At 37.1% G+C, this 15,810-nt stretch overlaps 1 protein-coding gene across 4 annotated transcripts in view; it reads left to right on the top strand.

Annotated features, from left to right (window-relative positions):
• ESYT2 (extended synaptotagmin 2) overlaps positions 1–14,822 on the top strand; it is an 80,319-nt gene extending 65,497 nt beyond the window's left edge. For 2 of the 4 annotated variants that reach the window (XM_063183270.1, XM_063183146.1), the window contains 10 exons: positions 1,226–1,288; positions 3,196–3,270; positions 3,889–3,975; positions 4,728–4,877; positions 5,891–6,279; positions 8,368–8,466; positions 8,991–9,122; positions 10,453–10,558; positions 11,466–11,515; positions 11,675–14,822. In XM_063183270.1, coding sequence (XP_063039340.1) covers positions 1,226–1,288; positions 3,196–3,270; positions 3,889–3,975; positions 4,728–4,877; positions 5,891–6,279; positions 8,368–8,466; positions 8,991–9,122; positions 10,453–10,558; positions 11,466–11,515; positions 11,675–11,720 — 1,197 coding nt within the window. In that variant the 3' untranslated portion in view covers positions 11,721–14,822. The remainder of the gene's footprint in view (positions 1–1,225; positions 1,289–3,195; positions 3,271–3,888; positions 3,976–4,727; positions 4,878–5,890; positions 6,280–8,367; positions 8,467–8,990; positions 9,123–10,452; positions 10,559–11,465; positions 11,516–11,674) is intronic. The other 2 variants (XM_063183317.1, XM_063183217.1) reach the window with 1 other exon arrangement.
• The last annotated feature ends 988 nt before the right edge of the window (positions 14,823–15,810 follow it).

Genomic DNA, 15,810 nt, shown 5'->3' with positions numbered 1-15,810 from the left:
TGATAAGTTCCTTGCTTGTAGATTGCTTCCAACTCAAAATATTCTGATTTTGTCCTGGATATTGTATGTTCATTCTGAAATAGAAATTTTCAAGCAGGATGCCAGGAATCTTTGTAATATTTTGGCTAACTGGAGTATATGACATCCCAAAAGAAACTGCAAAATAATATTTCTGCATAAAGGTTAAATCTCTTCAAATTTTAGTCACTTAGATTTTCATTACAGAAAGGCATTTCTTTTGGCAAAGCATTAGTACCAGTTCCTGTTCATAAACCAGAATGTTTTAAAAGGCCACTGTGCAATTTTTATTGCCACAATCTACAGCTTCTAAAAAAGAATTATTCCTTGAAACAAAAATGTGTCTCTAAAGAAAAAGCCAGCCATAAGTACATAACTTGAAGTCTGTTTTATTTCCAAATCTTATTTTCTGAAATTATTTCTTATAAAGTGAATGCAATTTTTTCTAGACATTATTGCGTCACTTAAAGAACAATATATTAATCTTAAAATAAAATTCTAAAATTTCCATATTTAATGGAAAGCAGTGAGAGGTTTTGTCCTGCTTAGCCAGTTTAAATTCCTATTTTTAGTGTAGTTACATGTCTTCATTCAACTGAGTAAAGTAGCAGACCTTCATTCTAGTTAATATGCAGTGTTTGCATCACTTTTCTGAAGAGGCTTAAAGAAATTTGACTTTTATCATTATATAAATCCCTATCAATTAGGTGTTGTAATTTCTCCCACAAAAGGACTCTTTTGCATAATTACTTGACTTATCATCAGAGAAGCTTCTGGGTTGGGAAAATATGCTCAAACAAATTCTAAAAGGATCATTAAGAAGGCAGTTCATAGGGCATCAGGCATTAAATAAAAATATTTTGTGAATTATCTCTATTAAGGTAAAAAAATGAGCAGAGAAATAGAAGCAGAGGGAAATTGGGTATATTACTTTTAAAGCAGAATAAAATATCCAGAGGAGAAGAGGAAAAAAAATTGTCCTTTTTTTTTTTTTTTTTTTCTTTTGTTGTGGTGGTGGTCCTTCATTATTTTGTTTTGTTTGAAAGATGTTGTGGTTTTTTGTTGTTTTGTTTTTTTTTTTTTAGGTTGATTCTTTCCCCCCGTGCTTTGTCCTATGTTGTCATGTCATAATTAATTAACCTAGTGAAATTGCTTCATTGCATGTCTTATTAACCCTTCCTATGTTCATTCTCTCCTGACTTAAAAGAATAATCCATTAGAATTTAACCCTGATGGCTTGAAGAAGGCTGCTGTTCAGAAAGCCCTGAAGGTAACATTAATATAGTTGTCCATTTAAGGTCACAAAAGTAATTGGAAATGCACGAATGCCTGCAACACTCTGCTTCCAACACTGGATGGGATTTCTATTGCCAGATACAAATTTAGTGTAATTCTGTTTCACTTGAATTTGATTTCGAGAGGCCAGTGTCAGGATGTTGTTAAAATTCTGTGGTCTGCGGTAATTTGAACTCTAGATCAGATTAGTGGAGTGCAGGCTGCTCAGGAAGAGTGGGGAAAAGTGCTGGGAACTGATTTGTGGTAGTAACTAAAGAATGAAGGTGACATGAAAGCTAAGACATCTTCCACATACTGAGTGATACCTTATCACTCAGCTCTGAAGGATTGCTTTGGAATAATCTTGTTCCTGCTAGATATTTTTAGTAGGTTTTACATTTTTATATGGCTGCTAAAGAAATTTAGGCCAGCTTTTTGGTAGGCAAACTTGGAAAGGGCTAATGTTCAGCTGGAGGAACTTGAACAAGGGACAGACTTTATTAGGCTGTCAACAACAAGTCTGTCAGTACCTGGTCTAAGAGGTGCATTCTATGTGTGTGCATATTGCTACCTGCTTAATTTGATTTAAAATTATTCCTATTTACATATCAGCATGAGTGACAGGGTCTTTTATGAACTCCTGTACTTTCATCATTTTATGAAGAAAGTTTCAAGCATCATTTTGTGGACAAAAAAAAAATGAAGATAATGTCACCTACTATTTTAAAACACCATCAGTTGCAGTGTAATATGGCTTTGTTTCTGTTCTGTAAATCTTTGTATTCAGCTTTATTAGAGAACTAAATATTTTTTTCTTAGAAATCATAAAAAAAGAAAGGCAGCATTCATCCAAGAAAGGAGTGCTTTCTTAACAGCTTTATTTCTAAAGGAAAGTATGTGACATTAAAGTTGAGAATTATTAGTGGAAATATGATGTCCAAAATGTAAGTTCAGATAAAAAAATCTATGTGATGCACTTTCTTAATTTAAAAATATAAAATTTTTAATCACTTGGTTGTAATTGTGACCTTACATGCATTAAGAAGATTTTAACTAACTTTCTATTGATATACCTGATTTTTCTACAGGGTAGAACTCAAAGTAACCATGTATCCTACATTTTCTAGGCTTTTTAAACTGCATTAACACCCGCTTGAGATGATTAACTTTCATGTCTAAATTTTCTTTCTGAATTGAATTTTTGTTAGATTAAATTGAAATTCATGAAAGAAACATACAGTTGGAATGTTCCTTTGTATATATGATTTGTTTCTAAACTGCTGTTTGTTTTCACAGTTTGATGTAATGCTATACAGCTGATGAGCAAGGCTCAGATATGGCAGATGGTTGATTCTCTAATAAAGAGTATTTGGTAAACTGTAGAAATATCCCTCACATACATTATAGTGCATATTCTTTTTCCCCCAAACTGAAAAGTAGGGAACATCAGTGTTGGATACCACATCCAGTTTAATAGTTCTACAGCACTGTATATAAAGTTCCTGAGTTTGTGCTTTCTTCATATCTTCCATCTGCATGCAATATTCATTTTGCAGTTTTAACTATGCTTCATTAGCTTTGGGGATTGCAATGCTCATTAAAAGATAAGAATTTGCATCTTACCAGTTTCATTTAAAGAAAATGGAAATGAGTCTAAAACTCCTGCTTATTAGTAGCATTTTGCTTCAGCATATTCGGGTAGTTGGATGCCTTCATGTTGATGTGCTCACCAGCTACTCGCCCGTCTGCCATTCCAGCCAGCTGAGTAAAACACTGAGAATAATAGAGAAGCATGTAGTAGAATGCATATGATTTGTATTTTTAAGATGCAAACATTTAAGCTTCAGAGGGGAGAGGTTTTGCTTTATTCTGAAGGCAAAGTTTTTGCTTTTTCTTTACCAGTCAGGAAAGAAAATGAACAGCAATCCCAACCCACTTGTTTTGCTGTCAGTCGGACACAAGGCACAGGAGAGTAAGGTGAGTTCCTACTCTAGGCTTGGCTCTGTCTCCACGTCTTTGGTGGGTCTGTGAGCTTGGCATTTGGCTACCAAACCATGGAGCATATACACACACTAAGGTGCCACCAGAACTGAAATTGGCAATAAGCAGCCAAGGATTACAACCTGTGACCTAAAACCACTTTATCAACCAAACCATGGCACAAAGGGCCACATCCAGTATTTCTTAAACACCTCCAGGGATGGTGGCTCCACCACCTTCCTGGGCAGCACATTCCAGTGCCCAGTCACTATTTCTGTGAAGAATTTTTTTCTCATGTCTGGCCTAAACTTGCGCTGGTGCAGTTGCAGACTGTGTCCTCTTGTCCTGTTGGTGGTTGCCTGGGAGAAGAGGCTGAGTGGCTACAGCCTCCCTTCAGGCAGATTCCTGTCAGGGAGTTACAGAGAGCAATAAAGTTTCCCCTGAGCCTCCTCCAGACTCAACAACCCCAGCTCCCCCAGCTGTTCCTCATCAGACCTTGCTTCTCTGCACACACCAAATAAAATGCCAAAATGAAAAATGTGCTCATCTCTTGACACCACCTCCATTAGACAAACTGTCTGATAATTTGTGTACTTCCTTTTTTCTTAACTTCAGATTAGATACAAGACCAATGAACCAGTATGGGAGGAAAACTTTACTTTCTTTGTACACAATCCCAAAAGACAAGATCTTGAAGTTGAGGTATGTGTCTCACTCTCTTTAGATACCTTTCTTTTCTAGGATGTTGCAGCAGTAAAAGTCACACATTAAAGGCTGTTATGAAATTAGGCTAAATACAATGTGAACATTGTTAAAATTATACTTAAAGTATTTTTTTTTGACCAGGCAATGAAATGTTTATTTCCATTTACTACTAAAAGGAAGAAAGACTATAACTATGTTATTCACGTGAGAAAGGCTCTCACATGAATAACAGAGTTAATGGCTGTCTTTTCTAATTAAAAAGAAATCCAAAATTAAATTGGATATACCAGTTTGGAAGTAGGAATCTTTCCCCTCTCACACCAAGGAAGTATTCACTTTATCCAAATGTATCCCTTTACACTGTTGACATGTCCTTTACATAGTTCTAAGAGACTGAAGTGTAAATGAGTGAGGACTGTCTTAGTCACTCTTCCTTTAAAAGCTATGGGAATTAATTTTTACACAGACAGTTTGGAAACCCTGTAGTTATTCTGTTCATAGGTCTGGTAGATGTAGATATGATTGTTACTTTTGCTGTAGGAGGAAAGGTTGAAGAAATGAGGCATTGAGTATATTTGTCTTTTTCTCCTTCAATGTAATGTCATCTTAAAATCTGGGAAACTTGGTTTGAGAACAAACTACTTTCAATATGGTTTGTATTTTTTGTTTTTAAATAAAAATGTATTTTCTATCTTTGAATTCTTACAAAGCAGATGATACAAAGTGACTTAATTTCTGTGTTCCTTCAGGTGAGGGATGAACAGCACCAGTGTTCCTTGGGGAACTTCAAGCTGCCTCTAAGCCAGTTGCTGGAGAGTGAAGATTTAACTATGCATCAGCGATTCCAGCTGAGCAACTCTGGTCCCAACAGCACTATAAACATGAAGATTGCACTCAGGGTACTCTAAAACCTTTCCCATTGTAAATATCTGAAAGCATACTTAGGGCTGTGGTGACACCACTCCTGTGGTGACTCCTAGCAGCTTTTGAAGAAGCCAGCCATTTCCTTTGATGTCACCTGCAAATTGTCCTTGGGTGTGCAGTGCATCAGTACACAGAGATAGCCTCTAATTTAAATATATTCCGTTTGAAAACTGTAAAATGCTCAAAATGAAACAATAGTCACCTGCATTAATTAAAAACAACGTCTCCTGTGGTTTAAGGTTTGGAAATCATGTTTGGAATCTGAATTCCTTCAAATCTCTTTTGAACCCAGTGGGCTACAGATCAGTGAAAAAGCCTCTATCTAGAAATGGAACTGAGGTTTTGATGGTTTTAAAAAGTGAAGTGTATAAGGAAAGGAAGTACCTGCATAGTACTGGAAAAATTCAAACCAGCCTTCAGACATGTTGGAGTTTTGAAAACAAAACTTGCAACCTGAAAGTTGGTTTGTCTTTTTTCTCCATCTAAATTACTTGTTTAATGAGGTACTATATCTCTTTGCAAACAGTCACACCTCTGTTATTTTTCTTTCTAAAGCACTTTGTTGCTTATGAGTCATTAATAAATTAAAGCTACGTATAAAAGAGAAAGTAAGAACAATCAATGAGAAAAAAATTGTGATGTAAAATTAAATTTCAAAACAGTAGAAGAAAAAATTACAGAATATCTTTCCAGATGGCTGGAACTGCAAAGTAAATAGCATTTACACCAGAAGTGGGTAGAATATGGGAAGAGAATAATGAGGAGAATAATTCTTAATAAATAGAGAATTTCAGTTGTGAAATGAAGTTACCATGAAGAAGGTGGAGATGTGCTTTGTCATGTAAAGTATTTCATAGTGTAGAGTTAGCAATTGTAAATGGTTTTGGTCCTGCTTTAGTGTCCTAACTTTACAACATGTCACCAACCATTATTCTTGTCATTTGTATACTGCAAAATAGCAACACAATATGTATTTTCCTGTATCCAGGTCCTTTCTCTTGAAAAGCCGACAAGATCTCCAGATCATCAACACTCAGCCCAAGTTAAAAGGCCATCTGTTTCCAAAGATGCAAGAAAATCATCTTTTAAGCCTCAGGTTCCTGTCTCGCCAACATCTGACCCAAACAAGCCCGCTCCAGCATCCCCAGTGACTGACAGTGATAAAAAGACTGACGCGGCTGATAAGAGTCAGCCTGCCAACGCCAGCCCGCAGTGGCCGACGGATCTGAGCCGCAGCTCCTCCAGCCTGCAGGCCTCCAACTTCTCGTGCTCCCCCAGCCACCTGTCGGCGAAGGAGCCCACGCCCAGCATCGCCTCCGACATCTCGCTGCCCATCGCCACGCAGGAGCTGCGCCAGCGCCTGCGCCAGCTCGAGAAGTACGGGGGGCTCGGGGCTTCTGCAGCGCTTCCCAGCCCGTGCACAGAGGGCCCCCAGAGCAGGAATTCACATTTCAGAAATGCTCCTTACTGCTCAGTCATTGGGATTTTCTGCTTCTTCCTGGTGGCTCAGACAGACGCTGCAATTAGAAGTTTCTTACCATTGTGATCGTCTGCTAGATAATCTAAGTCCCACTTCTTCTCATAGCTGCACTTTGTAGTTTCATGGCAGTAGTTGCCTCTTTCACCACTGAATCCTATTAGCATTAATTAAGCCAATTAAGCTGGAAATGGTTGGTTTTTAAAATAACTCAGAGGGATGTTAGGCTATAAAGAATGTTAAATGGGTAGTCAGTTACTATGCAGTCACTGAAGATTGGTGCAGACATGCTTTCTTAAATTCTTGATTTTTTTTTACTTGCCTTTACTTACCAAGTACAGCCATCCTGCTCTGAATAGGAGACTAGAAACTATTCATTCCCTATTTATCGAGCTTCCCTGTGAATCCTAGTAGAAAGATTTTATTTTTTATTTGCAAGGCATTGAACCAATTCATCTTCTCTGTCAGAGGTCATAGAATCAACTGAGTCACGGAGGTTGGACAGAATCTCTGGTTGACCATCCCTCTGCTCTAAACAGATTCCTCTTCAAAGTTAGATTAGGTTTCTTGGGCCTTGTCCAAACAACTTTTGGGTATCTCCAAGGATTGAGATGCCATAACTTGTTCAGCAACTTCAGTGCTTAACCACTCCACTTTTAAAATGTTCTTCCTTATTTCTATTGGACTTTATCTTGCTGCAGCTTGACTATGGTCTCTTGTTATTTTACTGTGTATAGCCATGAGGATTCTGACTTGGTCTTCTCTAAAATGCCTACTTTAAGCAGTGGAAGGGCTGCAGCTGAGTCTGTTGTTGGCTCTCTCTACCATTTGTACAAATACACCACCTGCTTATGTGCTCCAGACCCCCATTTATCTTCATAGTCACATGCTAACTTGTCTTGACTTTGTCAATCTCTCTCCTGGTCCAAAACTGGGTTAGAGTTTGTTAATTGTGATAAAGATTAAAATACCACTCCTCATGTAATGCACAAATGCCATACTTTGTCATTTGGTAAGAGTGGTAAAGCTACAGGTAATGAGGTCCTTTATTGCATGATTTAGGCACTTTGAGTATTTTTTTCTTAATTTCAACTAAGAAAATACTGAAATTAAATCTTTATTCTATTTTTTTAAGTGAATGACTTGGGAATTTTAATGGATCAGTCACTTTGTAGTAGATATTCACAAAATAGGCACTCTTCTCCCTTGAAGAGAAGATATCCTTCAGGTGGCTGAGAAGTGGCAAATATGGCACACACAGTCCTGTGTGATATGGAAAATACTTACAGACAGCTCACACAAACTAAAATGAGCATTTCATGGAGATGAGGGAACTACATATGCTGACCATTCTGTAAAACACAAGTTCTTAAACATGGTGCTTGCTTTTTAGTTAAACATGACCTATAAGTGTAAATTTTTTCTAATCTTCTTTTCATAGAAGATTCTTATGAACATAGAAGATTCATATGAACTATAGAAAAGTAAAATGGTTGTATTTATATTGAGCTTTTACAACAGGAATTGTGGATTGAAATGATCACTGTTTTAATCCCAAGAATATATACATTTCTATGATAAGAGAATTCAGAAAATAATGGGCTGATCTTCTAATTGGCTTCTGGCCTTAGGTAAGAGTGGCCCATGCCTAAGGTTTTCATTGCAGTTAGCACTATTATTCTTTCCAATTTCCTAGATGCTGCTTTGATATTTATTTTAGGGCAGGCAAATTCTTTACTTGTAATGAAGTAAGTCCCATATTCCTAATGACAGGAATACCTTGCCTATTTTGGAGAGCAGAGTTGTTGGCCAAGGAACTGTAGCACAAGAATCTCATGTGCTCACAGACTTACATGGGTTCTCTTCTTTCCCATTGGTCTAGAGAAGTTAAATGGATAATACCTGATTTCTGGGAAAACTGCTCAGTTAAGTCTTATTTCTAATGTGCATTTTAAAAACTAAGCATAATGTTCTCTTTTTTCCTGCAGTGGAACAACTCTGGGGCAGTCTCCATTAGGACAGATTCAGCTAACAATTCGTCACAGTTCACAAAGAAACAAACTGATTGTGGTGGTGCATTCCTGCAGGTGAGCATACCATACACTATTTCATATCTGGGCATATTTGTCTATAAAGTTTGTCCTATCCTGACTTACTCTTAAGTGGATTGGTTAATCATTCTTCTTTTTGAAATAAAATATGCATAAATACAAAAATATACAGAGCTGTGCTCAGAATCTGGAAAAACTTTGTGGAAGATTTTGCTCTGATTTTATATTTGTCTATTATGCCTCTGTCAGATTTTAAATGAAAATGACATTTAGATTTTTATCAGCAGTATCTGAAAGCTGTTTCTAAGAGACTGATTATTTTACAGAATGACCAAAACACATGATTTCTAAAAAGCCATATCCAAACTTCAAATTAGAATTTAGGAAACATTGCATTCCCACCTCTGCTCTCTGCTTAGGTCATTTGGTGTTGTACAAGTCACTCCATTTTGTGCAGGGGTGCTTCATGTTCTAAATTAAATGATGGTAATGTAGACATTTATATTCAGCAATGTTTTGTTGATTTTCTAAGTGCTTTTCCTTGGTTTTCACTTCCCCAGAAATCTGATAGCGTTTTCTGAAGAAGGATCCGACCCCTATGTGCGAATGTATTTATTGCCTGATAAGAGACGATCAGGAAGAAGAAAAACACATGTATCAAAGAAGACATTAAACCCAGTGTTTGATCAAATGTAAGTTCTAAACTATGTGTAGTAGTTTTGTATCATGTAATTACAAAGCTGTCAAATCAAGATTTCTGTGCTTAGTGAAGGGTGAGCTGTTGAAGTTCCTGGTTGGCAGCATTAGACTTGATCATACTTTCTCTTCTGCTGTAAGAGCTCTTCTATCCTTTTCTATTCCCTGTTATCACTACAGCCCTTCTTGCTGTTAGCAGCCACTTCTGTCTTTGCTGCCTTCCTACACCAGTTCCATGGCCCTGTGCTGTAGCTCAGCTGCAGGATTCGCTCTCCTGGCAGGTGGTGAGAACACGAGTGCCTTTGGCTGGCCAGGGCTGCTGCTCTCCCTTCCTGCCAGAAAGCCTGGCTGGCTGAGTGCCTGGCTGATGCTGCCAGCCTGTGCATGCTCACATTGCTCAGTCACTCTGTGGCACTTCTCAGCATCCAGGGAGGCAGGAAATTTCCTTGTAGGTTATATCCTGGCCCATATGTTGGTAGTTGTAACAGCTTGTGCAATATTATATTGCATAAAAATCCTTATCCTTGCACTCATCTTTTTGAAGGTAGTTTCCCTCACATGTCTGCCCCTTATTCTCCCACTCTTTGGTTTTCAATAAAGACCTTTCTCTACTGACAGCAAATGAATTCAGGGAAAACACCACTTCAGTCCATTCTGTCAAATCTGTAAATCATTAGTTAGAGACTCCAGCAGATTTTCTTGGTAGTGCAGCTCTCTCCTGTTCATTCCAGGTAGTTGATTTATTTTACCATGCCTTTCCAAGGAAAGTGTATTGCAAAGCAATAAAGCTATTTAAGAACTGCAGTGACAAATTGATGTGGGTTGTGGTATAACCTTGTCCTGACTTTGTCTAAGTTGCAGCTCTAGCAAAGAGCTATCTTTGATACTTTTCTTTAGCCAGACAAGAAAGAAAAGGAGCTCTGGTTCTCAAGCACCAAGGATCAGTAAGACTGACCAGTCTTTTCCTTTTGGAAAATGCTAATACTGAGCTGTCAGTACAGTAGGATTCCACATTCTCTTTTCTCCAGTCAGTGAGAAAAGTTTCTCTTCACCTTTGCCTCCTTTTGTCTTGTTCATGGGTTTGTTTTGTTTTACCAGTGGTCTCTAGATGCCAAAGGTAAAAGAAGTCTCAAACATTTGATGTTGATATTGATCACAGTTTTCAAGAAAAAATTTAAGCAAAACACAGGAATTTTTTTAAATTTGTCTCAGACCTCACTTTTTAATTTGGGGAGGAAGATGGTTTGGTTTTGATTTGAGTGGCTGTTTAGCTGAACTCGGACCTCTGGTACAGAATTCCCTCTAATACATCTCTTTGCCTGTCAGGTTTGATTTCAGTGTTTCCCTGCCTGAAGTACAGAGAAGAACACTAGATGTAGCAGTGAAGAACAGTGGTGGATTCCTGTCCAAAGATAAAGGGCTGCTTGGCAAAGTAAGTTAACAATAAGCAAATTCTGTTAATCCAGCTTATTACATAAAACAAAAATCCTCTTGACATATGAGTTAGTGTTGATTGAAGCCTGATTCAGGAATGAAGCTTTCAAAAATTACAGGTGCCTGAGATGTCAGGCTTCAGTAAGGGAAGGAACAATCTGCAGAGCCAGACTTAGAAAGATGAGGCAGTAGTCTCTTCTAGGGAGTAATAAGTTCACAGTAACAAAAGAAATGTGCTTGTCAGACTTACTAATCGTGCTGTCAGAGAAAGGAAAGAACCAGTAGAAACCAGGCAATATTTCAGAAAATGTTCAGACAAAACTGGAAAGACAAGTACTTAGGGAAATACAGAAGTAATTAAATCCCCAGTTTGTAAAATCCATGAGAAGGAGCTGCTACTGGAGACATTCCCAAAGCCAACACCAGCTGCTGTGTTTGTGACTTCAGTGTTCTATAGGCACACGTTAAATCACCGAATTGCTACACACGTGATTTGGGGCATGAAAATGGAATAGTAAATTCCAACACCCTTTCAAATTGCCATTTTTAAGCTCTGTGAAGAGGATGAGAGATACAGAATCATGGTCTGTTCATGGTGAGCAGTGTCCTCAATTTTCCTGTTCATCTGGAAGGCTGTTAGTTAGGAACACATCTGCTGATTGCCACTGCCATGCTGTGGTGTGCTCTGGGACTGCACCACTGAAGGGTGAGGATTTTAAGGTCAAAAACAGCAACTTGAAACTTTAGGCAGATAGCAGAGAGCTGTGATGACAAGGATATAAAATACATCATGTACCAATGGCATTGCTTAACTGTAGTTGACAGGATTGTCAGGTTTTTATCTGTAATAGAATTAGAATGAAAGGCACACACAGTGCACTGATTGGTAATTTAACTTTCCACAGTTATTGATACCTCTGGCATCTGAAGAACTTGCTAAAGGCTGGACCCAGTGGTAAGTATAACATTTCCTTTATTAATAGTAATACTACATGCTAATGTTAATACCACTGTTAATGTTATATAGTAGTTAATGGTAATTACTTTGTTAATAATAGTTTTAATAGTACATGCTAAATGTAAAAAACCAATCCTTTGGTTTTTTCTTTTTCAGGTATGATTTGACAGAAGATGGTACAAGGCCACAGGGTGCAAGTTAGGCCCATGGACACCAGGAATTCCTCATGCATAATTTTGCCAACCTTTATATATTTTTAACGCGTTGTTTTCAGAGATGTACCAATGTTATTTTTATAGCTTTACTGATTTAGTTCTTAGACACATCCCCAATAATTTTATAACACTTTGTCATTTTATGTAGACATAGCCATCCTCATTGTTAAACTTTGTATTTTATTTTGCTAAACAGTTTTATGTGTTACTGTAATGTGCAATAGTACAGTAAAGTAACCTTTTGTGTTTCAATTGATCTTTATGATGGCTGTACCTATTAGAAAGTGAAAAGAACATGTTCTGCTGTTTTCCTGCCTTGTTTTATATCTCACCAAGGTATACTGTACCATGTAAATATATACTATTTTTTTATAATTCTTTCATGCTGGTTTGAATTCAGAAGAAAATTAGATAAAGGATAAAGATATTTTCTTCTAAATGCATGTTAATTTCTTCAGATGAATCTCTTTTGTCTTTGCAGCACAATGGTCTTAATCATTTTGTGATACTCTGCAAAATGAAACTGCAGAAAAACATTTTTACTTTATTGTGTTTCTGGCCCAGTGGGGCTAGCTTAAAATGTATAAAACATTAACATTTTAATATTTATATATAAATGTATTATTGGGAAATCATGCTATAGAATATTATAAATAAAAATGAGAATTCTATAAATATTGTATAAATAGAGGATGAGGTCCACAAATAACAGTTTCTAAATCTGAGTTTTCATTTAATGGAGTAAACATAACAAACAGTACAGTTTTATTATACAGGTTCAGTTGGATTTCGTTATTTATTCCTGTACTCTGGAGTACTAGACATGTGATCTTTTGAAGGTATGAGGACATGGATTTTTCTGTATTATAAAGATGTCTAGCCACTTTAAACTGTCCCTACCACCATGTTTCACTGATTTATAAGTAGACAAATCAGCTTGCAGGTTAAGTTCATATAGTAGGCATATGTACAAGACATATGTTATTTTTATTACACAGTACCGTGCTAAAATAGTATGTTATGTGATACCTTCTGTAATCCTCAAATAAACACCAGTAGGTAAGAAAGTGGGGAACTGAGATAAAATTGACTGTCTTTGACAGTTGCTTCATTGCTGCTTAGTATGTTTGGTGCATGAACAAACTGCTCATCAATGGTCCAGGCAGGTTTCCGAGCAATGCTGCTCTCCTGCAGCATTGCCCTGGGCTGGGCAGGAGGCAGCAGTCAGCACACACTGATCCAGGCAGGCAGGGTCTGAAGGGAGACTATCAGCCCCAACAGCTGAGCTCGTAACTCTAATTTTATGAATTATGGGACTTCTATTTTTGTGCTCAGAACTGATTTTTCTTTTTCTGGTAAGTTTTTTCAGACTGTTAGAAAAATGTGCATTAAGAATCTAAGAGAACAGCTTGGCTTTTGCAAAGCCAGTGTCCTCATCCTTGGAGAAGTATGCAATTTGACAAAGTATATTATTTAGCTAAGATTCTAGAATGATGTCTCAGCCAAGAAAGAATTTTAACGTGGAATGATAAACTCCTGAAATTAGCTTTATTGCAAGAAAACTGACAGAACCTTAACTCTAGATGTAGAATTTGTCTACATTACTAGATGTACCCAAGTGCCTACCATAGATGTAGCTTTTTGTCTTTTTCAAGTCTAAAAATTTAAGTTTGTCTAAATTCAATTTAACATGAACATTTGTTATGGTTATGTGTGACCTGCACCATACACCTCTATACAGTGATGGCCTTCCCATGGCCACGTTTTATACACAACAATTTTATCAAACAACCTTACATTGTAAATTGTACTGTAACTGCTGTTACTGGGCTGGGCAATAGAGATTCTTTGTAAGAAAACATTTCCATTTGAAGGCTTCACTGTATATTGGAATGTATGAGTAGCTATATATTCACTCATCAATTAATAGAAAATATATTATGAAATACATATTTTCTTTGCTAGTTCTCCATTAAGATGTTAAAAATGGAAAGACAGAGAATTGTTCTTAATGCAATGAAAATGCAGAAACCAAATGCTAATCTGAATAAATGAGGTCTAAGGGTGGCAGTTCAACATAATTGCCTTTTGCCTTTGTTCAGTCTGAGGTGGAAGGATTTTTTCTCTACATTTTGGCCAGTGACTGCACAGAGTTTGATCTGCAGACAAAAAATAGGGTGTTAAACTGATTCACTGTTCCAAGTCTTAAGTGAAGTCTGGGGACAGAAAACTGCACTTGAACAAAAAAAAATTCTGTCTTCTAAAGTTTGAAGGTGGAAAATAATGCTGTGTTCAGGCAAATGTGAAAGGATAGCACAAAGTGAGTAATTGAATAAAGAATATAGGGCAGGTTTTCAAAATAGCTCACTACCTAAAATTAGGGGTTGGTTCTTAGAGATACCATTTTCCATTTAGGAATCTGAAATGAAGAGACTGAACTGTCATTGCAATTCAGCAACTAGAATTCCCATAGTCTATAATCAGTTCTGGATGCCAGATCTTCAGAAACATTATCCTGAGTGAATTTGGATCAGACTGTGAGTGCCTAGATGAGATTGATTCTTTGGAAAGTGGATGCAACTTTTGTATTACCAAATTCCAGTTGTTCCATTTATATGGAAGTGGGAAGGACAGTTTTGCCTCTGGGCAAAAATTGCACCTCATTATCAAGTCATTTCTTCAATGTCAACTGATAGCTTTTCATGTAGTTCTTGTTATCCTGTGCCTTAAAATATGAACATATGAAGATGTTTAAGACATGGTTAAAAAATAAGCTTTGTTACCTGTATGTACCAACACATGTTCTGTACTATTGAAACTGTTTTTAGAATTACTCTGCTTCACTGACAAGAAAACCAGCTTTCTTAACTATAGCAGTGGTATAACTCAAACTCAAATCAGCATGCATATCACTTGGAGGTGGACTAAAGAGTTTTAATTTTCTGTCTTGAATCCTTTATCAGAGCTGCAGCAAATGGTGAGAGTTAAAATGAGAACAAAGGGTAATCAATTTTGTACAGATTGCCTTTTTTGCTCATGTAATTCTACATTATGATGCATGTATTTATTCAATAAATGGTTCATATGGAGGTTGGTGTGTTGCTTGCCTCTGCACACACACACACACACACACCCTCTCCTCTCTTGCATATCCCTGTTCTAATTGGTAATACAATGAACTGAATTTTCAGTCCTGTAGCCAGACTCCTGTGACCTAGGGAGCCTTGCTGTAAGGTCTGTGGGCAGATTTTTGGATCTTGCCTGAGAGAAAGTGGCGTGAGAAGTGCAGGACACCTCATGGGGATTTCTGTGCTTGTTGATCTGGAACAGATTCACACATAAGAATTTAGTAGGTCCTTTGTTCAACTTCAATGTCTAAATTTTATTTTTCTCTGAAATTGATCAATTGAACAAATTGTCATAATTCTAGCACTTGTTGTCTTTAAATATGCTTTCAAAAGGACCTAGAACTGTATTTAATTGCCTTAGATTTAGAATCAGCAGATTTCTACCCATGGCATTCTTTCCTATTCTTTCATTAGTATGGTAAGGTTAATTGATGAAAAATATGATGATGTACTGCATAAATAAGAAAAAGGCTGTTATATCCTCTATCTGTTCCAGAAAAAATGCCATAGAAATCATGCTCTTTGCATGAAAGATTAATTTATAATTCGCTATAATTCTATAATTACTTATGCTACCTCTTCCCATAAACAGCTATACTTTGTCTGAATTCATATCCAGTCAGTTTTCATCAGCCATAAGTAAAAGCTGCAAAACTTTATCAACCAGTCACTATCCCATTTAGAATGAGCCCCACTGGACAATCTTTAATATTACTAACTACAAAATTATGTTCCACTGTTATTTAGGGTTTTTTTCCCTTAGAAGGGGATATGTCCATTTCTTACCAGAATAAAAATCATCTGCTAATCAATGGGAAGGGAGCTAAAGCCTAGGAAAAGCATGGCTGTCTCCACATGTCCCTCATGGCAAGGTGGTTCTGGATTGCAGACTCCCTGGCAATGCCAGTACTGATCAGGTGTCAGCATTTTCCTCACTTGGGTCAAGATC

The sequence above is a fragment of the Melospiza melodia genome, chromosome 1, assembly GCF_035770615.1.
Source record: "Melospiza melodia melodia isolate bMelMel2 chromosome 1, bMelMel2.pri, whole genome shotgun sequence".
Lineage (NCBI taxonomy): Eukaryota > Metazoa > Chordata > Aves > Passeriformes > Passerellidae > Melospiza > Melospiza melodia.
Note: the sequence above shows the minus strand (reverse complement) of the source record. Positions and strands in the feature narration are given on the sequence as shown.